General features: G+C 39.8%; 1 protein-coding gene across 1 annotated transcript; it reads left to right on the top strand.

Moving 5' to 3' along the window:
* The first annotated feature begins 517 nt into the window (after nucleotides 1-517).
* On the top strand, nucleotides 518-25146 carry Clca1 (chloride channel accessory 1). Its single transcript, XM_042683038.1, has 14 exons — nucleotides 518-676; nucleotides 5442-5582; nucleotides 5739-5886; nucleotides 7948-8053; nucleotides 10603-10783; nucleotides 13914-14132; nucleotides 14899-15126; nucleotides 16651-16825; nucleotides 18241-18347; nucleotides 20132-20347; nucleotides 21760-22021; nucleotides 22680-22850; nucleotides 23749-23985; nucleotides 24764-25146. Exons 1-14 carry the CDS (start codon nucleotides 518-520, stop codon nucleotides 25144-25146), a joined length of 2733 nt encoding a protein of 910 aa, XP_042538972.1.
* Nucleotides 25147-25647: the final 501 nt, after the last annotated feature.

Raw genomic sequence — 25647 nt, 5'->3', positions numbered from 1 at the left:
CAAGGTCAGTGAAGTTAAAAATAAAGACCAAGATAAGGGATAAGTAGATAGTTGACTTATACTTAATGAATGCCTATTGAAAATATCAATAGTCTGTGGGACCAGGTGCGGGCTTGAGTTGGTTGGGATGGGTCAATGTTGCTGGCTGGGCAAATATTTGTAAGTAAACAAACCTTTGAATGAAGGTGCTTGTTAGGGATGAATGATTCCTGGGAAGTGGAATATGAGTGCCCCCCACCCTCACCCTAGCATCTGGCAAAGCCCAAAGCCCCTCCTTTTAAATTAAAACTCTTAAAAGTACACAATTTGATTCGAAGTTGTAACTATTCACACACTGAAGGCAAATGCAATAATGGAACATGTTTAGGTCAAGGGGTTAATGTCCCACAATAAACTACCCTTGACTCGGAAAATCCCTGCCTACATTTCTTCATAGATATATAGATATATATATGGGAGTAAAGAAAGACACCTCCACAACCAGTATCAAAGAGAAATCAAAGGGTGATATGCAACAATGGAATCATTGAAGAGCTCTGTCTTCCTCGTGATCCTTCACCTTTTAGGAGCCCTAAGCAGTTCCCTCATTCAGCTGAACAACAATGGCTACGAAGGCATTGTCATTGGCATAGACCCCAGTGTGCCAGAAGATGAAGCACTCATTCAACAAATAAAGGTAAGTCCAAACTGGCCATTCTCTGTGCTTTGGTAATTACTAATTAATAGTAACTGTCTAGTATAATGCTGAAATACATAAAATGTGACTTCTGACGTCAGCTGCATGTCATTGAAAAGTTACTTTTATGTCTGAGGCTCAGTATCTTCATCTATAAAATGCAAATGAGAACCCATTAGCCATTAAAGCTCTTATGAGGCTGGTTGTTGATGGCTCATGCCTGTAATCCTAGCTACTCAGAAGGCTGAGGATCTTGGTTCAAAGCCAGCTCTAGCAAGAAAGTCTTTGAAACCCTTATCTCCAAGTAATCACAGAAAAGGCCAGAAGTAGTGCTATAGTTCAAGTGGTAGAGTGCTAGCATTGAGCAAAAGGAGCTTAGAGACAGTGTCCAGGCCCAGAGTTCAAGGCCCAGGACTGGCCAGGAAAAAAATGTTTGTGGGAAAGGCAACATGAATGCACTGCATGTACTTCAAAGCTAGATGTCTCATATCACTTAATAAATAGCATATGTATTTATTTATTGAGAATTCTTTCACTGAAAATAAGCTTGCTCTATGGTCGGGCAGAGATGATTACCTTTGGCAGGTGTTATGAGATGCACAGAAGAAATTCCCTTGGCTGATGTTCCCACTTGTACACATTTGACTCTCTTTTTACCCTCTAAATTGTGTCCCCCTTTCCTGTGGTGCAATCATGACCCTACCAATGGGAGGGTCTGTATTTTATCAACCCCAAAACAAGAGTTCTTCTCAGGGCTGCAGAGGGACAGTTCCTCACTTTGCTGCCCCTTCCATGAGGGAAGGGAAGACGCACAGAAGCATCTTGTCCTGGCAAATGTGTCCAAGCTGATGTCAGGTGGAGGTATTAAAAAAAATTACACAGGTAGCCGGGTGCCAGTGGCTCACACCTTTAATCCTAGCTACTCAGGAGGCTTAGATCTGAGGATCACAGTTCAAAGCCAGCCCATGCAGGAAAGTATGTGACTCTTACCTCCAATAAACCACCAAAAAACCAGAAGTGGTGCTGTGGCTCAAGTGGTAGAGTGCTGGCCTTGAGCTGAAGAGCTGAGGGACAGAGCCCAGGCTCAGAGTTCAAGCCCCACAACCGACAAAAAAAAATGTTTTTTAGGCAACAACAGAGGACTAAAAATATGAGGAAAATGACTTCTAAAAGACCACCCTGGAATCTCACTGTAGCACCTTGAGAGATAGTATTTTACAACGAGTAAGACCCTGCTCTGCAAAACAGGGACAGTAGTGAATGTGTCCTCATGTAAGTTTATGAGGATCAAATATATAAATGCCTGCAAAGTGCCTGGTGCCTAGTGAATTGGAAACATAGTCACTGGTCACCAGTCCCCATCTATATCCCTCTAGATAGAGAGTTAATATACAAGTCTTTCCATTTCCTAACAAATGGGGCAATGTCATTCTTTCTGATGGAGGCATAGAATTCCATTATGTATATATACCACATTTTCTTGATCCATTCATCTACTGAGGGGATCTAGGTTTGTTCCATATCTTAGCTATGGTAAATAATGCTGCAATAAACATAGTTGTGCTGGTAACTTTAGAATCGTCTTGTTTGTGATCATTTGGGTAAATGCCCAAAAGTGGGATTGCTGGGTCATAGGGGAGCTCTGCCAGGCCCAAAGAAACATAGGTCCCATGGTTTCCCTTATTTGCAATAACTAGTATATGTCTGAGACAAGCAGAAATGGTCAGATAAGTTGATGTTAGGCGAAATGAACCCCAAGATAACGATCAAATGCTTTTTCTTTCTTGTGATTGTTTCTAACATATTTATAAGATGTTTCTTTGTTGCTTTGTATATCCCTCCCCCATGGTATAACCCCTGTTTTCAGTGTATTTGATATTGGTTTAATTTGTGGAGGGGAAGGGAAAAAAACAAATTGTTTAAATAAGGATACAGTCTGACCCATTGCAACTATGATATGTACAAGCCGTTATGTCAAAAAACAAACTTTACAACTTTGGCTTGGAGGGAGAGGATGGAGGAGGGGATGGATGGGAGGATGGGAAGGGATGGGAAGGGGAAACAAAGGAGGAGGCAACAATGCTTGATAAGAAATGTACTCATCCTGCCCATGTAATTATTACCCCTCTGTATGGTATTTTCACAATAAAAAAAAGAAAGTTAATATACAAACACCCCCAATATATTCCACCCAAATGTCTTACTTTAAGCAGAAGCAAACTAAGAGAAGTGGAGGTTCGAGAAAGAATCATGGCTCCATGTCAGAAGCTTATCTCTAGGTGGAGTAGGTGGGCACTGGAAGCCTCAATGTGAGGCTTACCTGTTTACCCAGAAGACCACCAAAGTGTTTGGTAAAAAAAAAAAAAAAAAGAAAGAAAGTCATTCCTTTTAAAATCTCAATAATCAGAAGCCAGGAGTGAGTTCTAAACTTGGGAAAGGCATCAGGGAAAAAAAATGAAATACATAGGAAAAAAAAAAGAGAAAAGCAAGTCCAATGTGTTTCTGACCCTGGCCAGACAGTGGGGTACAAGATCATGGCCAGGAGACCACAGGCAGCACAGCTCTAACAGAAATAGCAATGGCAGTTCTGGGGTGCTGCAGAGATCCCAGCATGCATTCAGCTTGCGATCTTTGGGGCTTTCCTCCTGAGGAATGCATTTTTCACTGGCTACTCAATTGGCTTCTGAGAATGAGTACTAAATAATTGGGTGTGAAATAAGCAGGCTTCCACCATTCCCTTCTTTGTCAGAAGAATGCATAGAGTTTCATGCAGAGGTATGCTCAAATTCTGAGTTCTTACGAAAAGTGAGTTCCTCCGTTTTGATTCCAAATCTTGAGAGTTGAGGGAGCTCACTATGAGTTTTGCTGCCTTTCCTGACTCCCCCACACTGTCTTCAAGGATTGTCTACAAAAACACTCCCCTTGTAGGGAACAGAGCCTCTAAGTCAGCTTTTTATTTTTATTATTCTTTTTCTTCATGCATTTTTAAGTTGTTACTTGGAAAGGTGATGCATAGAAGCATTAGTTACACAAGTCAGGCAATGAGTACATTTCTTTTTTCTCTCCCAGTTTTTCCCTCCTGTTCCCCCCCCCCCCCCACACACACACAAGTTGAGTAATTCATTTTCAACACAGGGTCTATGTCAGCTTCAGCCAGTTCTCAAAGTTTTGCCACCTGGTGCTGCAACAGTTCCATCCAAGGTATCTGCACCCCTGCAGATAATTCCTTGGAGAAGGCCTGGAGAGTACCTTCCAGATGAGAAAAGGGAGTCAGGGAGAAGACCTAGCCCGTTCCTCTCACCCTGCTGTTTCTCTCTCTCTCTCTCTCTCTCTCTCTCTCTCTCTCTCTCTCTCTCTCTCTCTCACACACACACACACACACACACACACACACACACACAAGTATTTCAGGATCTCGTCAATGTCTGGGAGCCTAGATTCGGCCTGTCTTGGCATCGCATTTGAGCACTCACCATAACCATTGTATTTGTTATGTTGGTCATTTGTTCATTCATTCCAAAATATTTTCAGAGTATCAACATAATGTCAGCTACTAGGGATCTATTTGTGAACAACATACTATCCTATCCCTGTCCTTAAGAACATTTTAGCTCATCCTACAGCTGTGATCACCCACTCTTCTTACAGACCCAGAACCTGGAACAAATACCAAATGTTTGTTATTAAAACATAAAAGGTAAGAGTATTTGTGTTTCTTCAAGCACACTGACTGCTCCTCCTGTCTCCTTGGCTGGCTTCACCTCTGCCCACCTTAAAATTCTCAAGTCCTTCTTTCCTCCATCAGCACCCTGGTCTTAACAGATGTAGTGCCCATTTCCCACAGCAGTGGCTGGCTTGTAAGACTTTCTCTACTATCTTGTTATGAAGCATCTCAAGGCATTGGCTGAGACTTTTTCTGCTGGTCTTGGAGCTTGAACTCAGGTCCTGGGCTGAGCCTCTTTGTGCTCAAGGCTAATGCTCTACCACAGTGAGCCACAACATCACTTTAGGCTTTTTCTGAGTAGTTTATTGGAGATAAGAGGCTCAGAGACTTTTTTTTGTCCAGACTGACTGACTTCAAACCATGATTTTCAGATGTCAGCCTACTGAGTAGCTAGGATTACAGACATGAGCCACCAGGCCCAGCTTGGATGAGACATTTAGTAGTGGTGCTCTTTCATTTTGGATAGAGACAGTTATGTATAATTTGAAAGCATGTAACGATGCTATTTCTTGATAACTAACTCTAAACTGGACATTCAATTTGGTTTGAAATCCCAAGGTTATTACAAGATTCAGCAGGTGTTGAGGTCATGTTCAATACCCCTATCCTATTGGCTCATGCCCTCTTAATTCTCAGCTTTTCCCACAAAGACTTATTGATGCTGATGGCATTTAATAAGCATTCGTGCTAAATAAGCATTGTTCCAACTAGTCCTATGTTTCAATTTTATTCATTCTTCACTCCAGCCTTATCAGACATATAATAGTTTCCATTTTATACGTGGCCCCAGGATTAGAAACTGTCTATTGTCTCCCAGGACATTGCCATCTCAGGATTACATCTTCCTCTAGAGTCTGCATTGTCCACCATTACCCATAGTGTATGACAAATGCTTAGAAAAGTTAGCTCCATTAATAAAGGCCTTTCCACATCTCCCCTTTCTATCAAGGTGTTTGAAAGGTAATAAGCACACTCCAATTTTAATGATTAGTGTTTTGTCTGTTTTCAAACATATTGTTATGTAATATTTTTTCTCCCCAGGACATGGTGACTCAGGCATCTCCATACCTGTTTGAAGCAACAGGGAAAAGATTTTACTTCAAAAATGTTGCCATTTTGATTCCTGAAAACTGGAAGACAAAACCTGATTATGTGAGGCCAAAACTCGAGACCCTCAAAAATGTGAGTATGTCGTTGTTTTCAATGTCAATTTTCTTCTGTAATCTTTTTCCCCCCAAAGCAAAATGCTGTAAAATCAAATGAAATTGTATCCAGATATTTTGGTCTGAGGTCAATTTGCTGGCATGGTGTGTTAATAAATAACTTCTCAATATTCAGGCTGATGTTCTGGTTGCTGAGACCAATCCTCCAGGTAATGACCAACCCTATACTGAGCAAGTAGGAAAGTGTGGAGAGATGGGCGACAGGATTCATCTCACTCCTAACTTCTTAGCAGGGAAGAAGTTGCTTCAATATGGACCCCAAGGTATGGATACAGATGAAATATTCTACTATGTTATTCATGAGCTAATATTTTTGTCAAAGAAGATAAACTCATAATTGCCTTTGTAAGTCCACAAAGATCAAGTGAACCAGCATAAACTGAGAAAGCAAGTTTTTTCACTTTAATTAAGGAATACGATTAGTACGTTTCTCAGCTATAATTTTTTGGTTTGCATGTGTTGACAAATGTAGTTTTTCATTTTTGAAATTGAATTATAATTGAATAATTGTTGAAACTGTTTTACATATATTGTGAAATTACCTGGCATTAATTAATAGGATTAAGTTACTATAAATTTGTGAAGACTCAAACTAACTTTCTCCTGCAATTCACAAGATAGCCACCAGATGGCAGGTATGTACAGCATTATTGGACATCTGTGTACATTCAAACTATAAACTGATTTTGTTAAAATGCAGACACAGTAGCTATGGGGAAGGGATCCGTCTGAAAGAAAACCCTTTCTCATTTCCATATGTACTGATAGCGCTAACTAGAGGAAGCATTGAAATATAACAGCAACAATGCACATAAACCACATGCTTTCTACATATAATCAAATGGGATACATTATTAAGCAAACAGCTTTATGCATCTTTACTGTCTGAAAAAGATTAGATTCCTCCAGATTCAGCTTTTCTCTTTTTTTTTCAAAGAGGTAGAACAGAGAAAATAAGCAAGCAAAGAACCCAGGTGTGTCCACGCCCCACCCCTAACTATATTAGAACACTTAGTTATCCAGAGGTGTCAAACGTACTTCTTGGTTGTTCTACAATCCTATATTTCAACTCCAAATGCCCAGCCCATGGCTCAATAAGTACATTTTTTACCTATTTGCTCTGTCATACTCTTAAGCCCACTCCAACCACTTGAGCTTCTGCAGTCTTCTCTTACCTGTAAATCCTACATTATTCCTCAGAACCCAGCATATAAATCCTTAACTGTGGGATTGTAGGGCTCCCTCTGCTTGCCCTCTCACACCTACCCATCCCTATCCAGCCTACCTTGAAATTCACAATTCAGAAAAGCAAGGCTGTATATAAATCATTAAAACACATCCAGATGTAACTAATACTTGACTCCATGCCTATTAATTTGAAGACATGTGTGCTTAGATAACACTGTGGAGAAGTTGTAATATCTGACTTCACAGAGAAAAGTGCCTAGTGAGAGAGAGCCATGAAGCAGCTATGACAGCAGAGTGTGATACGTGCCAGAATGAAATAAAAAGATATACACCCAAGGAATTCCTGGGCTAAATCTGAGCTTGCTAAGGCAGACAGTCATAATGAAGAGTATGAGTTACAGTGGCAGAGAGAGGAAGGAGAGATTCCTGAAGGAAATAAAATATATCTCAAACAATCCAGAGATGAGAAAGAGCATTATGCGACCTACAATGTATAAGGTAAGGAATTGATTGGAATTGGAGTGTTGAAAGAAGGTAGAAAACAACAGTGAATCAAACTTGGAGAGGCAAGGCCCAAATCATCAAGCATGCTGTACTAGGAGTTGGACTTAACCCTCCACTGTGAAGCATTTTGTATCTGAACCTTTGTGTCCTTCACTGGACCAAGCACTGGACAAGGATAGCTGAGGCTGTCTCATTTTTGTATGAATTACTGTCTGCTTCTCAGTAGGTGACTGATTAACATGTAATGAGCCAGAGTAAGTACTTGATCATTTTAAAGAATCCATGTCGCTGGGCACTGATGGCTCTCACCTGTAAGAAAGGAAGCTGAGATCTGAGAATCATGGTTCAAAGCCAGCCCAGGCAGGAAAGCCCATGAGTTTCTTATTTCCAGTTAACCTCAAGAAAAATGGAAGTGGTGGTATGGCTCAATGTGGTAAAGTACTATCCTTGAGTGAAAAATCTCAAGAGCACCCAGACCCTGAGTTCAAACCCTACAATCAACAACAACAAAAAGAATTCATGTCTCCAATTTTCAGAGAGCCTAGCAAAGTATAATAAACATTTTCTCTAGTGTAAAAAGATTATTTTACCCTATTTATTATATTCAAGTGTTTCAAATATTTTTCCCATAGGTAGGGCATTTGTCCATGAGTGGGCTCATCTAAGATGGGGAGTATTTGATGAATACAATAATGACCAGAAGTTCTACTTATCCAAAGGAAAACCCACACCTGTAAAGTATGTATATTCAGATTTCACTTTTCCTACATTATTTTAAAGTGAAACTATATATTTTTCTTGAATAGGCTGCATTAAAATAACAGTTTTTGGTCTTGCTTTCTAAGTCATTTTTAGTCATAGTGCATTCTTCTCAGATTTCCACAGAGCTATCATATTTGTTTTCTTAACAGATGTTTCTGTGGATTGAAATGTCCATTTTGCAGTGACTTTTGTTGTAACTGGGCCAGCTATTTAAAAATAAATTTATAGCCCCAGAACTCCGAGGGCTCTCTAAGGCGCAATGATACCTGCATGGGACAGTGTTGGGATGAACAGGCCTGTGAGGGCCTGTGGAATTTGCAGAAAGGTGATGCAAAAGCTAACACAGCCTGGGCTGGGAAGGTGGCTCAGTGGTAGAGCGCTTGCCTTGTATGCATGAGGACCTGGGTTCAATTCCTCAGCACCACATAATCAGGAAAAAAAAAAAGCCAGAAGTGGCGCTGTGGTTCAAGTGGTAGAGTGCTAGCCTTGAGCTGAAGAACTGAGGGACAGCATCCAGGCCCAGAGTTCAAGCCTCAAGACCAGGCCTCCCCCCCAAAAAAACAGCTAACACAGCCAAACAAATCACATAATCGTTTGAACTGAATCCAGTACAGAGTCCATAGAAGAGAACATTGTGTCAGAAAGTACTATGGGCATAGTTTGCAACCAATAATTTCTGAGCAAATAAACTGGTTTGACTGTTTCCCTAACTAACAGGGAATTTGCTGATTTACTGTAAAGAGCTAGCATAATTCAGGTACCTGTGTGATGGGGTAAAAAATGTAATTATCACTCTCTAAAAACGATAGAGTCAGAGATTTTAAATAAAAGGGTAATAAATTACAGTGGATAAAAAAATTATTTATCAGGGCTGGGAAGGTGGCTCAGTGGTAGAGCACTTGCCTGGCATGCATGAAGCCCTGGGTTCGATTCCTCAGCACCACATAAGCAGAAAAGGCCAGAAGTGGAGCTATGGCTCAAGTGGTAAAGCACTAGCCTTGAGTTGAAGAGCTGAGGGACAGTACCCAGGCCCAGAGTTCAGGGCGTACAACCGGACAAAAAATAAAACCTAAAAGTTGAATCAACATACCCTACTTTTGCTTCCAGACTTGCTTGGTTGATAGCTTTAGATGTCCTAAGTCGTGGTTCATTGAGAGTCCTGCCTCAGTAGGGTCCTTTCCGGGGAGAGCTGCACTGAGCTCAGAACCTAGCCTTGATCTCCCATTTCTCACACATGAGCATCGCTGTTCCCCACACTCCACAGTGATTATGACATTCAGGCTCTGTCAGCAGGGTCTGCTCCCATTATACATTGCTCATTGTTAGAACTCCATGACATCCTAATAGAAAACTAAGCAGAAGAGAATATATAATTCACAAAAGAAGAAATAAAATGGCCAGGTGACGCACCAAATTTTGAAATGCTTTCCTCATGTTTAAAAAAAATCCCTCTTTGACCTTGCTAAGTATCAGAAGGAGAAAATGACTCCTGAAAAGTCTGAGGGTGAAGGGAAATCAAAGACGTAATTGAATACAAGTACAACAGTGAACCTCTGCCAGCCATGTCACCGGAAAATTACTTACAATAAAAATTTACTGTTTTCTGCAAAAAAAAAAAATCCCTCTTGAGGAAATAATAGAATGAGCTTTCTTGACATCTCTGGATATCAAGCACATGAAAAACTTGGAAGTAGAGTCAAAACTTCATGTGAAAGTTTTTTATTCATTTAAATTTTATTTGTAGTACTGAAAAAGTAGAGGAGAAATTAAACTAAACAAGGTTAGCTGAATTCATATCATAATATCAAAAGATGAAATTATTAAAAATATTTTCAATAATATGAAATTATATATTAACAGTTTAAACATACTTACATTCCAATTTTTTAAACACGGAAAACAAATTGTGTACAATGTTACAGTGATACAATAAATATTTCAATATGTTAACAATAATATAATTCTAATGGTAAAATGTTTAGCTTTTTCTTTCCTTCTTTAAGATAAGTTGTGTGTGAATTTACAAGTACTCTATCATACTCACAAATTATTTATATACTCAAAAGTAAATAAAAAGTAAATATGACCAGAAAACCATTCCATTTATAACAAACTCGATTTATAAGCATGTAACATAATATTGTTAAATAACGAAGAGCTATGCAAAACCTATGTGGAATAAGCCAATTAAAAACAGTTGGGAAATATCAACAAATCTTTAGTTGGAAACAAAGAAGGCTCCTTACTTCCAAGTGTGAGAAGGAGAGATTAGAAGGAGCCTGAGGATCTCAATCCTCACTAATGCTAACAGACTTGGCTTTTTCACTTCATAGAAATTCCAGTAATGTTTTAGTAGCCCTCAGATACTTTCTACCAGCAGAAATGACTTTTATAGAAATTTAATAATTTTGCTATATGAGGTTATGTGTTTGTTCCTCAGTTCAGGAGAAGAAATCACAAACAAAACTGTTATTCCATTCGAAATTATTACATTGCCTAAACATCTAACCTTAATATATTTTCAGATGTTCAAAAGCACTTACTGGTAAAAATAGAGTACAGATCTGCCAGGGAGGCAGTTGTATCAAAGACAAAGCATGCAAATTTGACAAATTAACAGGACTGTTTGAAAAAGGATGTGAATTCATTCCCGAAGAACCACAGACTGAGAAGGCTTCTATAATGTTTGCGCAAAGTATTGACTCTGTAAGTTCCTTGTTCTTTTACATTTTCCACAATCTCTTATGAATTCAGTAAAATCTCTCCTCCTGTTACTCTGAGGAAAGACCAAAATTTGAACAAAATGTTTTGGAAACAAACCATCAGCTACTTTCTACTAACTTTAACTGCTTAGCATCACTCCAAATGCCCTCAAAGGCAAATAAGTACAATTCTTAGACAAGATATTTTACCTGGGGACCCTAGTCAGGCCTTATGGATTAACAAAACCTTGAGCAGTAGCCCTTTAACTTCCAGAGAACTCATTCCAGGTTATGTATTTGCCTTTGGGTATGAACTGACATTTACTGTTTTTTAAGACTATCAGTGTTTTTAGGAATTTTTCCCACAGTTTTAATAGTTTTACATAGTTTTTAAATGCTCCTTTTTTTTTCCCGAAAGACCAAATGGTCATAAATTGAACATAACTAATAACCTATGTTAATGCTAAACATACAGCTCAGCAGATTTATGCAAATTAAGATTAAATATATAAGTTAACTGATTTCAGAGAGAATCCTTTCTCATCTTCCATTATCCAACTTTTTCATAGATAAAGTTGTATATTCCCTCTGGGAAAGGAGAGTGAAATAATTTGCAAGGGTCTATCAATAACAATATGGCATCAGTCATTACAATTTTTTGCATCATTATGCACAAGGTCTGTCCTTCAATCTGATGTTGCAGTCCTATTTAGACTTCAAGAAGTGGTTGTAATAATGTGCAGATTCATCTTGACTTATTATGGGGTCCATCCCAACAATCCTCTCTGAAGTTAAAAATACCATAAGTTGAAATTCATCTAATACACCTGAGTGTTGATTGTTTTCCTAGTTGTTTTCCTGTGTTGATCCGGGAACTGTGGCTCACTGCCATTATCCTAGTATTGTAAGCAACTCCAGAAAAGATCAAACATCAGAAAAAGTTACTACTGAATATGTATTTCTTGCCCACCACCACAAAGTAGAAAAATTGTAAGTTGGAAGCTGACTATATTTTAAATTAGCTACAGTTAAATTGGATGCACAGCCAGATTTGAAAACATCTGTCTAGTATTTAACACTGAAATTTCACAGGTTACCTTGTTAAAAAGTTGTAGCCATACTAATAAAAGGGAAACACTACCAAAGCAGATGACCTAAAAAAATGCAAATAAAGAAAGCATTAAGTATTTTACAACTAGTAATTGCTTTCTAAATTACTAAACTCCTAGATATTTCGGTTTTTAGTTAAGTGATAAAACCATAAAAACTCCGAGAGGAGGAAATAGGTTGTTCCTTCTATTTATACTGTGTCTCTTTTCTTTAGTCCCCCAAATACTAAAGATATGAACAATGAAGAGAAAAAGATAATTTGTGGTTGCATTAGTATCAATACCATCGTATATGTTTTGGTGTAATTCTTGCATAATATAATAACTGTCACTACTTTGTAAATAAAAAAGTGAGGTACAGCTGGAGGCCAGTGGCTCATGCCTGTAATCTTAACTACTCAGGATGCTGCCAATCTGGGCAGGAAGTCCAATTAACCACCCAAAACCCAGAAGCAGAGGTATGGCTCAAGTGGTACATTAGGGAAAAGGAGAAGGAATGGTGCCCAGACCCGGAGTTCAAACCCCAGTATTGGCACAAAAAATAAATAAAATGATGTACCAAGATGTTAAAGTTGCTTTTAAAAAAACCAACAAACTTACATTGAACTTTCCCTATGTGTAAGACACTGAGCAAGAGTTTGAGTACCTTAGATGGTAATTCCAATAATAAAAGGACCTTACTAAAGTTTTCTACCTTGTACTGTTAGTCCATAGAGGTTAAAGTGGAAAATCTCTGAGGGAATGATAGAAAATGAGAGAACATTTGGGAAAGTGACCTTTTGGTTGAAACAGGAAAGCAGAGCTTACAATGTAGAAAATGAAAGAGGAACTCTTGACAAAGTACCATGAACAATGCAGAGAAGTATAGAAGTCTGGCAAATGTGGAAGTTAAAAGGCCATAGTCTGAGAAAATAGAGCACTGGAGCACAAAACTAGTGTAAGGATTGAATGTGAAGTAAAAATCCAGACCTTGGAGATGGCTATTTGCCATGAGAAGTCCATCTTGTAGCCTGAGACAATTGGGCACCACACAAAAGGGCCTATTTACAGGTGCAAGAAGGAAGATTCCCCAGACAGTTGGAGGTGGACCAATCAGCAAAGAAGCAGATAGAAAGTGAGATAGGAGATTACAGGAGCCTGAGGGTGGGCCTTTGAGGGCTTGAGTGATGGAGAGTCCGTTGCAAAGAGAGGGCAAGGTGAAGAACTGGAAATATTGTGAAGTGTATTGATCTTGATTGTTTTGTAGGAGAAAGAAGACAGGAAAACTCCTCGTTTCCCATATCAGGTGACTGGGTGCATTAGTGGTGATTCCTAGTTAGGAAATACACAAGGAGGATGAGGAGTAGTGTTGGGAAAACACGATGAGGTTGGTGATGAACATGTGGAGTTGGAAGAATCTGGGATACCTGAATGGATTTTAGAGAGAGCTAGCATGTTGGGTGTTGAAGGTTGGAGGGTGGGATGTTGGTCAGAAAGGAAAGTAGTGGGGTTCTATGATACAGGGATTGAGAAGAGTGGCTTAGAGAGTGATGATGGCTTGAAACAAGTGAATCTGAGGATTGGGAAAGAAGCCACATAGACCAGATAAATGGATTGCGGAGGAGCACTAAAGTTCGAGGAAGTACATGATTTGAGATAGGATTCAGCATTCTGGCTGTGATTTTTTTTTTTTTTTGGGTCCCGTCGTGGGGCCTGAACTCTGGGCTTGGGCATTGTCCCTCAGCTCTTCAGCTCAAGGCTAGCGCTCTACCACTTGAGCCACAGCGCCACTTCCGGCTTTTTGCTTATGTGGTGCTGAGAATTGAACCCAGGGCCTCAGGCATGCAAGGCAAGCGCTCTACCACTGAGCCAATTTCCAAGCCCCCTGGCTGTGATTTTTAATCCCTAGCAGTCTCTGTAGTAACTGTGAGACTGAGGCACCATGATTGGTATGCAACCAAGAGTAGGGAGTTGAAGTGATTGAAATGATTAGCCAATTGACTCAGAAGCTTACTGTTATCTATGTTGTTTGATTGACAATTTCAGATCATGGAATTCTGTACAGAAAAGAACCACAATGCTGAAGCCCCAAACCTGCAAAACCAAAGATGCAACCTTCGAAGCACTTGGGAAGTCATCCGTGATTCCGAAGACTTTAAGAAAACCACTCCTATGAGCACTCAGCCACCCATGCCCACCTTCTCATTACTGCAGATCGGAAAAAGAATTGTGTGTTTAGTCCTCGATAAGTCTGGAAGCATGTCGGTATGTTCACTGACCCATGGCCATCCAGATGCCAATCATAGATAGGTGTAAGATATGATCTGGATCACAACTTAGAACTGGCACAGCTTCAATATAATGAGATGGTGAAAGTCATCACAACAGCACTGCCATCAGAGAAGCTCAGTCCTTCATTCCGTACATTCAGCATCAAGAATCTCATTTGCCACATTAAACTGCTTTCCACTTAAGCAGAGATCTGGTGAAGTACATAGCTTATTATTGGAGCTTGAACCCAGAGTCTGAGGACTGTCCTTGATCTCTTGGGTCCCACACTAGCACTTTACCACTTGAGTACAGCTCTACTTCTGCCTTTTTGTTGGTTAACTAGAAATGAGTCTCACAGACTTTCCTACATAGGTTGGCTTCAAACAATGATCCTCAGATCTCGGCCTCGTATGCAGCTAGGTTTTACTTGTGAGCCACTGGCACCTGGATAGTTAAGTTTCACTAACAATCTGCTGTACAATCATATAGAGGACTTACCTAGAACTATTCATGAGAATAAGCATGTACTTTCATGATTGGATCATGGGGTGCCACCTTTTGTTTTTCATGCAAAGATTCTAGAATTCTACCGGAAGATGCTACAAATAGGAATGGAAAAGTTCCTACATAAAAATGTGTCTCGATTGCTTGTCATTTACTCTGTAGAGACAGCCATTCCCAAGTACCGTCTCGCCTGTTCTGTTCTTTGGCTGTCCACATACACCCAATCTGACTGCTTTTCTTCTATTTGTCCAAGCAGAGTGGCAATCGCCTTAACAGAATGAATCAAGCAGGCAAGCTATTCCTGCTGCAGACTGTGGAGCTGGGGTCCTGGGTGGGGATGGTGATATTTGACGGAGCTGCGTACATCCAAAGTGAACTCAGACAGATAAACAGTGGGACAGACAGGGATGCGCTCACCCGAAGCTTACCCACTGTGGCCGCAGGCGGGACATCCATCTGCTCTGGACTTCGATCAGCATTTACTGTAAGACATGTTTCCCCTATTGTAGCTTCTCAGTGTTCTTAGTGTGACTTTTGTTCTTTTTGTGACTTTTGTTCCATAAAATTTACATTTCCAGCACGTGACTAGAATCTAACTGAATTAGACGACCCAGGACAAATCAAATGATGCAAAGACAAAGCCCTTCAAAATGATTATTTTATTTTATATATTTGTTTTTTGGTCAGTCATGGGTCTGAACTCTGGGCCTGGGCGCTGTCCCTCAGCTCTTCAGCTCAAGGCTAGCACTCTACCACTTGAGCCACAGCACCATTTCTGGCTTTTTCTGCTTATGTGGTGCTGAGGAATCAAACCCAGGGCCTCATGTATGTGAGGCAAGCACTCTGCCACTGAGCCACCTTCCCAGCCTCCCAAACTATTGTTAACTCATTCATTCAAGCCTTTCTGGGTTTCTGTATCACTACATTCATGCTTTTTTGTATGTATGTCTGCAATCAAATATTTTTGCTGTGCTAGGCACAAAGACCACTGGAAAAGCCAGACACATACCATACCTTCTGCCATAGAGCTTACAGTCTTACTGGGGAGATGCATTATCACATAATAACAAATACCACAAGTGTATAATAAGTGTGTATAAGTGTGTAGTAAGTGCTATAAAGAAAAGGTACACAAAGACCCAAGGGTGTCTTTGTTCTCACTGGTGTGTGTGTGTGTTTGTGAGAGAGAGACAGACAGACAGACAGATAGTAGATAGATAGATAGAGAGATAGATAGACAGATAGATAGATAGATAGTGAGGCAGGAACACAATACATAGGTTCATAGAACCAAAGTGTTTTTGCTTTCATCAGAAGGGATATTAAAGTTTTAACGCCATTATGATCTGGTTAATGACCAGTCAGAACTTATGCCAGTCACAAATTCATATTGTCAGACTAGTGAACATCATACAAGCTACAATTTCTTTTTTTTTTTGGGTCTGGTCATGGGGCCTGAACTCTGGGCCTGGGCGCTGTCCCTCAGCTCTTCAGCTCAAGGCTAGCGCTCTACAACTTGAGCCACAGCGCCACTTCTGGCTTTTTTCTTTTTGCTTATATGGTGCTGAGGAGTTGAACTCAGGGCCTCAGGCATGTAAGGTAAGCGCTCTACCACTGAGCCACCTTCTCAACCCGAATTTCTTCTGTGTAGTATATATTCCAAATAATCTCCATTATAGAGATGTTTTCTGAAGGCGTCTTGGAAGTTTGCCTAGGAGATATCAGGTAATAAAAACTAGAAAAATCTTTGCTCCCACCCCAGCACTACTCATCTCTAGAACTACCCTGCCTCACAGCTTCTCAGAGACTATAAGAGAAAAAAGACCAAAGTGAAATTCCATCAGGTTGCTGTAAACCTTCATTGCGGCAAAACTGACAGATACTTGAATACTCACAGGCATTTGTTATTTCCCTTTGGAATTTCTCCTCTTGTCCTATGTAAGTGCAGCTTTCACAAACACCTTAGCCATTCCAAGACTGCTACTCAAGCTCTGAATGTTGTCTTCAGGTGATTAGGAAGAAATATCCAACCCATGGTTCTGAAATTGTCCTGCTGACAGATGGGGAGGACAACACTATAAGTGGGTGCTTTAACGAGGTGAAACAAAGCGGAGCCATCATCCACACAATTGCTTTGGGTCCTTCTGCAGCTAAAGAATTAGAGCAGCTGTCCAAAATGACTGGTAAGAGATGATCTGCTGGGGCCCTGCTGCTTTGTCTTGCCATGATATTATGAGCTCTAGTAAAGGTGGGGAGGGAGGGGGCGAGAGGAAAGTGGGATGAGAAGAGACATGGTAAACACCAATCAACTCTCCTTCCTCCAAATGGCCAGTAGAGCTGACTTGGGAAATGTAGTACACAAGGCAATTTCTTTACAAAACACTAAGATAATCTGCATCTAAGTCTCATATACAGATGCACAGATAGATGACTCAAATAGGTCCTACACTTCCCTGACTTCTTAAAGTAGATGAGCACAGTTTTTTCTTCTTTTTTAACTTGGGGATATAAATTATGATACTGGTCAGTTTGTGGGGGCAGCTGAAATGATAAGCCTGTTTGAGCCCAATACCACTTTTTCTATACTGCATTTCCTAGAAGAGTCTGAGACAGGAATCTGGGTACATGTGATTTGTAGAAGGCTCTCAGGAAGAAAAGGAAGGAAGGACAGAGAAGGGGAAATGGTCATACATGGATGCAGTTTTAGAATTTAGCTAAAAGGCTAACCATAAAGAAGACCCTGGCCCAGGAACTACATCACAAAGTTGATCACAACTTGAGGCAAAAGGGTCAGTCAATGGCCATGAACTGTCAGGGAAGCATACAGGTGAAGACAGTATCATTTTTCTAAGTAAGGAAGTCCTTTTGTACTATGGATTATCTGCTAAAGGAGGCAGCTATAAGCCATTAGTAACCAATACTTAAAGCAGGAAGGAGAGCTGCAGACACCTGTACAAAGGGATAATGGATGGATATTGGGTATCAGCAGTGCTATCAGGATTCTTTCATTAACTTTCTTTGGTACATTAATAATTTAAAAGTGATTTTACAAGTCTATCTTAGTAATACTAATTATAAATAGCCCAACATTGCCAGGGCTTGTGTATTATCACTCTTTTACCATGTACGCTCTTTTTCTATCACCATCCCTTTGTCCTCTTATTTCTTGCTGTTGTTACACACACATACACACACACACTCACACACACAACATACACATATATTTCCTAATTTAGAAGCTAACTCAAAAGCCAAGAATAACAGTGAGCTTAGAGTAAGGCTTAATGAATTCATTTTTGAAAGTACAAAACTTTTGCAATGTAGATTTTATTCTATTAATGCTGGCCTCTGAGAGATTCATGGTTAGTTTGAAGATAGTTTAAGCAGCCAGATGACAGAGAGGTGACTGGCACAATTATTTACTAGAACTACAACTCAGTATGAACTTCTGAATTACTGGGAAATAGAGCTGATGTTGATTTATTTTTGCCCTAATAACACAGGGAATCCTTATATTGTGCATTCTGTTATCTAAGCAACAGAGTTTCTAGGATGTAAATACTGGAAAGTAACTTCAGATCATGTCATTGCATTTTAGGAGGTTTACAAACATCTGCTTCCGATCAGGCTCAGAACAATGGCCTCATTGATGCCTTTGCAGCCCTTGCATCAGGAAATGGAGCTCTCTCCCAGCGCTCCATCCAGGTTGGCCATCTTACTACTGGGTTTCTCATGTTTATTCATATTTTTTCCAAAATGGAGAAGACAATGGTTAAGCACTTTAACTTCTACATTCCTCTAAATTCCTACATCAGTTAGGTTCAGCTGGTTGTTAGACAATATTCTTACAATGCAACATTATTTGCACAAAACAACATATTTTTACTTGTTTGGAAACAAAGTTAATCTCTCATAGCACAGTATAAAAATATGATTCCAATAATTCCTTTTTAACATCTGCTAACATGAACCCATAAGTGGTGAAGAACTTCCTTCTGAATAGATCATCTCAATTACAACTTTTCTGAGACAAGTATTCTGAGATTATTTTACTCCTTTTTCCCATTACTTCAAATCCCGACTGGTTGCTCAGGATTTTCACATAATAGAGGGGAAGCACTTAGCACTGTGGAAAGCCTATGAAACTATTCAAACGCCTGTCAGTTTCGGGTCAGCCAAACTAGAAACTATCTCTGATGGATACATCTGGTTCAAAAATTTCAAGGAAGCCAAATTATCTTTCAAATTCTTGGGGCAACTTTTTAAAAAAGGATATGTGTGATTTAAAATGATTTTATAGTAGCTAAAGAAATTACTCACCTGTGATATTTTAAACTAGAAAAAGTGAACAATCAGTGCCCACACTAGTGTGAATTGTTACTTTTACTTTTATTATGGATAGAGGTAAAGGAATCCTGTATTAATAAAACCTAAATGACAGATTTCAAAACAATAGTCTCTTAGGCTAACAAAAGTAGCATTTAGTCAGTCTCAGAAAATAGCAATTATGCCTATTTCTGTTATCCTGGGTCAGATTTAGAAATCAAACAAAAGGCCTACTTTTGAAAAGAAAAGTGCATATTATAGAAAAGTAGATGAAACGTACAAAGCTGCGAGCATCTACAAATTATTTTTGTATTTAAGAAATATAAGAGTGAAGGAGAAGTAGAAAAATAAGAACTGAGCAGGACTTATTTAGCAACTTGTCACAAGAGATGTAAGACCCCTTCACATCTAGAATCATTACTAACCTGCCTGCCAAACTAGAAACGAAGCTGCCTAAGCAGTTTCTAATAGGTATCATCTTAGGGGTAATTAATAATTATCTAGCTTCTAATAGGAATCAACTTAGGGATAATTGATAACTATCTAGCAGACAATCTTCAAATCATATTTCTTCCCCACTTCAATCCCTGCTCTGTAGTTCCTCTTTTGGACTCATTTCCACAAATCCACCTATCTTCCTGGGGATAGCCATGATACTTTGCCAACTAATCTGTTACCTGTAATTTAAAATATGAGTCTGTCTTCTTCAGTGTTCACAATCTGGAAAAAGAAATGAACTGGGCACACTAGTTAGTGTGAAGAAAGTACAGTGTGATGAACACCAAAGGACTGATAGAACTGAAGTCCTGTCGGAGTTCACAGGCAGGAGAGATGATTTACATCTAACAAGTGAGGTGAACATCAGAGAGGGCTTCATGAGGAAGGGTTAGGAAGCCTCAGACAAGTTCAGAGGAATGTGAAGATGTCTAGGAAAAACAGAGCGTAATAAAGTCAAGGATTCTTATGAATCCTTTGAGAAGTTGTCTTGTTTTGTTGAAGGATGAAATACTGTGGAAACAAGGGCTCAAAATGTAACTCAGAAGTAGACCAGAGTAGACCTAAAGGACAAACCAACAACTACAGAATTGCCGATGGCTTCCTGATGGGCATGTGGGAGTCCGGGTGGAATGGAAAAGAAAGTAAAGAGGTGTTTTTCTTAACAGCTGGAAAGTAAGGGATTCGCCCTCCAGCGCTCTCAGTGGATGAATGGCACAGTGATCGTGGACAGCACCGTGGGAAAGGACACTTTGTTTCTTATCACCTGGACAACCCAACCTCCCCAAATCTTTCTCTGGGATCCCAGTGGAAAGAAACAAGATGGCTTGGTAGTAGACAGAAACACCAAAATGGCCTACCTTGAAATCCCAGGCACTGCCATGGTATGGAGATTCTTATTTCTTGCTTACAATTTGAAAAAATTACAGGACAATGATAGCTTTTTTAAATGGTAGTGTTTGCTATGAGAAGAGTTAGCACTGCCTTAAGAGAAAAATAAACGAGACATTGGTGTCTCACGCCTGTAATCCTAGCAAATCAGGAGGCTGAGATCTGAGAATTGTGGTTCAAAGATAGCCCAGGAGGGCAAGTCCATAAGACTCTTTATCTTCAAATAAACCACCAAAAGAAAGGCAGAAGTAAAACTGTGACTCAAGTGGAAAATCACTAGCTTTGTGCAAAACATGCTCAGAGATAGCACCCAGGCCATGAGTTGAAGCCTCAGTTACAGGCACACATACACCAAAAACAAAGACAGAAATGAACATTTCTCATCCACTGAAAAATCATTCTATTTGGCAGCAAGTCAAGAGAAAGGGAAAATCGTAATATTTTATGTAGGTAATGAAAGGGAACTATTCCTTTACCTCCAAAACACATCTCTTAAAAATCTAGAGAATGGCTGAGCACCAGTGGCTCACTAATCATAGCTACTCAGGAAGCTGAGACCTAAGGATCATGCTTCAAAGCCAGCCCAGGCAGAAAAGTACCCATGAGATTCTTATCTCCAATTAACCACTCAAAAACTGGAAGTGGAGCTGTAGCTCAAAGTGGTAGAATACTAGCCTACAGCAAAAGAGTTCAGGGACAGCACCCAGGCCCTGAGTTCAAGCCCTATGACAAAATTAAAAAAAAAAAAAGAAAGAAAGAAAAGAAAGGAACAAAGAAAAAGACAAATGAAGACAGAGCTTTCAGACCTCATCTTCCCTGATTAGGATTTTCTTGACATTAGCAACCATGTAGTCAGTATAAACTCACTGAAAGTTGCCTTGGCTGATAGAGTATCAGAGATGCCCATCTTCTTAGCTGTGCTTACACGTACTTGTAGCAGATAGGCTTTCCTATAAGTGACACTTGTTAGGCCTGCCTGGGAAAAATGACCTCTTCCTTTTGTTTTACCTTGGTGTACACATGGCCACTTCTCTAGAAGTCCCTCCTCGCCCCTCCCCCACCCCCACAGCACTAGTAATACAGGTAACACACCTGGGGAATGGGAGGTCTCCCAGGCTCTGAGGTCATCGCTGTGGCCACACCTCCCCCCCCCACCTTCTCCCTATATAATCCATCTCCATCATTAGTTCTGCCTTTTTCCCTTGCCCCTTGTCCCTTCCCCTTCATCCCTTGCACCCCTCTGCACCCTCCATCTGGTGCAGGCTGGTGGTATGCTCTCCCCCTAGTAAACTCTTTTCTGCCTGAACCATGTGGCAGTCTCCTTTGGATGAAGCTTACAACACTGAAGTCAGGTCTCTGTTACCCGCAGTTACTCATGAGAAATATCTTCATCTGTTTTGGTCAGGTTGGAGTTTGGAAATACAGTCTGCAAGCAAGTTCACAAACCCTGACTCTGACTGTCACCTCCCGTGCATCAAGTGCTACCCTGCCTCCAATTACAGTGACCTCCAAAATGAACAAGGACACAGGCAAATTCCCCAGTCCTATGGTAGTTTATGCAAATATTCGCCATGGGGCCTCTCCTGTCATCAGGGCCAGAGTCACAGCCTTGATTGAATCCGTGAATGGAAAAACAGTTACCTTGGAATTATTGGACAATGGAGCAGGTAACCATCAAGAGCATCAGAAAAACATCTTTTAACAAGAAGCAATCACGGAATGCAGGAGAGTTTGACTTAATGAATTATCTGCTTCTCCTTAATCCAGTATTCTAAAATGCTGGAAAACATGAAGAAGGGCCTACCTTTAGCTTTTACAAAGCCCTAATGGGTGACTTACACTCAATGTGGAGTTTTCAGACTTCCAAACTAATATTTTATATTAAGTATTCCCTAGATAAATTGGTATATACATAGGTAGGTAATGTATATAAAGATATATATACACAAAATATACACAAAGGTACATTATAAATCTATGTATCATATTTTAGTGCAGGTACTAGAACTTGAATTTACAGCTTTATTGCTCTCAGTTGGCATGTGTGTGTGTGTGTGTGTGTGTGTGTGTGTGTGTGTGTGTGTGTGCATATGAGCATATACAAGCTTACAGGTGGCTCTCTCCCACCTGAGCTATGCCTGCACTCTATTATTTTGCTGATCAGTTGGAGATGGAGTCTTATACACTGTTCTGCCCTGGTTGGCTTCAAACTACAATTCTTAATTTCTCTTTGCTTTAAGAAAACTAATTCACATATGGATTGAAAGCCTACAAATGCCCAGTTACCTTTAGGACATTGATTAATTCTTTCATCTCACTGTCAAGGTGCTGATGCTACCAAAGATGATGGTGTCTACTCAAGGTATTTTACAGCTTATGATGCAAATGGTAGATACAGTGTGAAAATAAGGGCTCTAGGAGGAACAAATGCAGCCACACAGAGAGCAACGCCTCAGCAGAGTGGAGCCATGTACATCCCTGGCTGGATTGAGAATGGTAAGTAATCCAGGTAGCAGGCATGCTTCAGTAAAAGGATTTGGGATCAAGTGAAAAGCATTAAACCTGTGAGATGGGAAAATGCAGGATTGACTCCAGCTCATTCAACATCAGCTCAATTGACATTTTGGGCCAGGTATTCCTCTGGTGTTGGCCACAGATTTATGTATTATAACATCCCTGTCATTCACTCACTGGATGTCAGTAGCAGCTCTCCCTGCCCAGTCATGACAGCCAAAATATCCCCAGACATGCCCCATTGTCCTGTAAAGGGGGAAAATAGCCCCCAGATGAAAAATCACTAGACAGAACATAGCTTTTGATTGCCATTGTTGAAAGCCTACTCTGCTATGAAATAATATATATTATCTATATCCTTCCTTTTCTTCCATTTTAGCATAGGATTTGGGAGGAGAAACAAAGCTGTATGTATATCCAATGTGCTGCTTCTGGTAAATAGCAATGGTTAAATAAGTGATTTATCATGTTAAATGAACTTTAAAAGATTTTGTAATGAGACTTCATCTCCTGATACTGACACTTCTGCAAAAGAAAAAGATATAATAATTCAGGGCTTATTATCTATTTCAGTTATCATTCATCATAAACCTACAGTCTCCATTTCTTTCTACTTCCTCCTGTGAAGACAGGAGAATGTTAGACAAAGCTCCCAGTTCACACACAAATCCCACATGTGACAAGTGGAAAAATGATGCCCAGAAAACAGACAACTCTGATACAGCCTGATGTGGGGTTTTATTACCAAGGATTCAAGTGAATTTTGTTGGTGGGAGGAAAGAAGAAAAGAATAGGAAGAGGCTGACTCAGTAAAAGTAAAGAAAGTTGTATAGCTATTTTGTGGTGTTGTTTATGACATTTTGAGTACTTTTTAATACAGGTGAAATCAAATGGAATCCCCCACCTCCTGAAACCAATAACCAACTTCAAGTGAAGCAAGTGTGCTTCAGCAGAACATCTTCAGGAGGTTCATTTGTGGCCTCCAGTGTGCCAAAGGCTCCCATCCCTGACCTCTTTCCACCTTGCCAAATCACTGACCTGAAGGCGAAAATCCAAGGGGACAATCTCATTAATCTGACTTGGACAGCTCCTGGGGATGACTATGATCATGGGCGAGGTAAGTGGAGCATGGAGGAGCTTCCAGCCACGCACAGATGGAGAAGGTAGGGAAACAGAAGGGGGTGTTAAGAGGCAGAAGGAAGCAGCTATCGCGTAGGTCTTGAATGTCCTCTTCAGTGAAAAGTCAAGATTTTTAGAAATGAGTTGAAAGCATGAAAACTAACCTACTCGAGGAGTAAGAGGTTTTAGGCAGCAGTGAAAAACTTCCAGTTTTTTTTTCTTTTGTCAAATAGTAAGTCTCAGTGGAAATCCATTTTCATTCACGATTCCTGCAGAAACAGAGAAAATACATGAGAACTCCTGACAGACTTCAGACCTCACCTGTGGTCTGTGAATTTGGCAGCATACACATCACATGAACACTTCTCAGAAATGGAGAATCCCAGTACTGCCCCAGAACTAATGAGCCAGAATCTCTATTTTGAGAGCTCCTAGGTGATGTCTATACAAATTAATGTTTACAAAGCATTGGCATAAAATAACTCTCTTTAAATAATAAAATAATAAGCAACAATTAAACAGCCTCTTCTGTCAGCCAAGTCCAATGGCCAGAAATTCTAACCAAGGCTTTAAGTCACAACCAATCCAATTTTATAGTCATTGCTTTGTCAGGATATATAAACAAGAACATAAAACAGGTACTAACCCTTGCAATATGAAATGCTGAATCCATTTATTCACTGAAACCTTATAGGATGGTACTATTTCTAATAGACTTTTACAGCTTCAACTTGGAAGGTTAACTATTTCCATCCTCTTTCCATTTTTCCTTTCAGCTTACAAGTATATCATTCGAATAAGTGCAAGTATTCTTGATCTGAGAGACAAGTTCAATGAATCTGTTCAAGTGAACACTACTGATCTCATTCCAAAGGAGGCCAACTCTGAGGAAGTCTTTGTGTTCCAACCAGAAAACACTGCTTTTGCAAATAACACTGATCTCTTCATTGCTATTCAAGCTGTTGATAAGGCCAATCTGAAATCAGAAATATCCAATATTGCCCGGGTATCTTTGTTTATTCCTCCTCCAGAGTCACCTAGTCCCACTGAAAATTCTACTATTTGTCTTGAAGTCAATAGTAGCATTTCTGGGCTTCAATTTTTTAAAATTATGTGGAAATGGTTTGGAGAAATGCAAGTATCACTAGGTTTGCACTGAGTTTTTATGAAATATATCTAATGAATCCTCCATTCTTTTTGATCATAGAAGTTTCTAAAATGTACTTTAGACTTCCTGTAAAGGACAGTATAATAAAATGAAAGTGAAGCAACTGGTACATGCATACTAAAATCATTTAAAATGTAATCAGTGTTGTCTTTATATATATATATATATATACATTATAAAGATACTGTACAGAGGGGTGACAGTTACATGAGCAAGGTAGTGAGTCCATTTCCTATCAAGCATTGTTACCCCGCTTTTGTTTTTTCAATACCATCCCTTTCCTCCCCACCTCCTCGTCCCCCCAAAGGTGTAAAGTTCCTTTTCAACATAGTGTCTGTACATCTCGTTGTTACAATGGGTCACCAGGCAACATTATTTCAGCATTTTGTTATTTCCCTTCCTCTCCCCAAATTAGAAAAAAAAATGTATATTCAAGATGCAGGACACCAGAATCAAATACGGTGACAACAAGTGTTATACCATGGGGGAAGA

This window comes from Dipodomys spectabilis, unplaced genomic scaffold (assembly GCF_019054845.1).
Source record: "Dipodomys spectabilis isolate Male_0828 unplaced genomic scaffold, ASM1905484v1 ptg000002l, whole genome shotgun sequence".
Lineage (NCBI taxonomy): Eukaryota > Metazoa > Chordata > Mammalia > Rodentia > Heteromyidae > Dipodomys > Dipodomys spectabilis.
The sequence above is the reverse complement of the archived record's forward strand: the minus strand, read 5'-3'. Positions and strand labels throughout refer to the sequence as shown.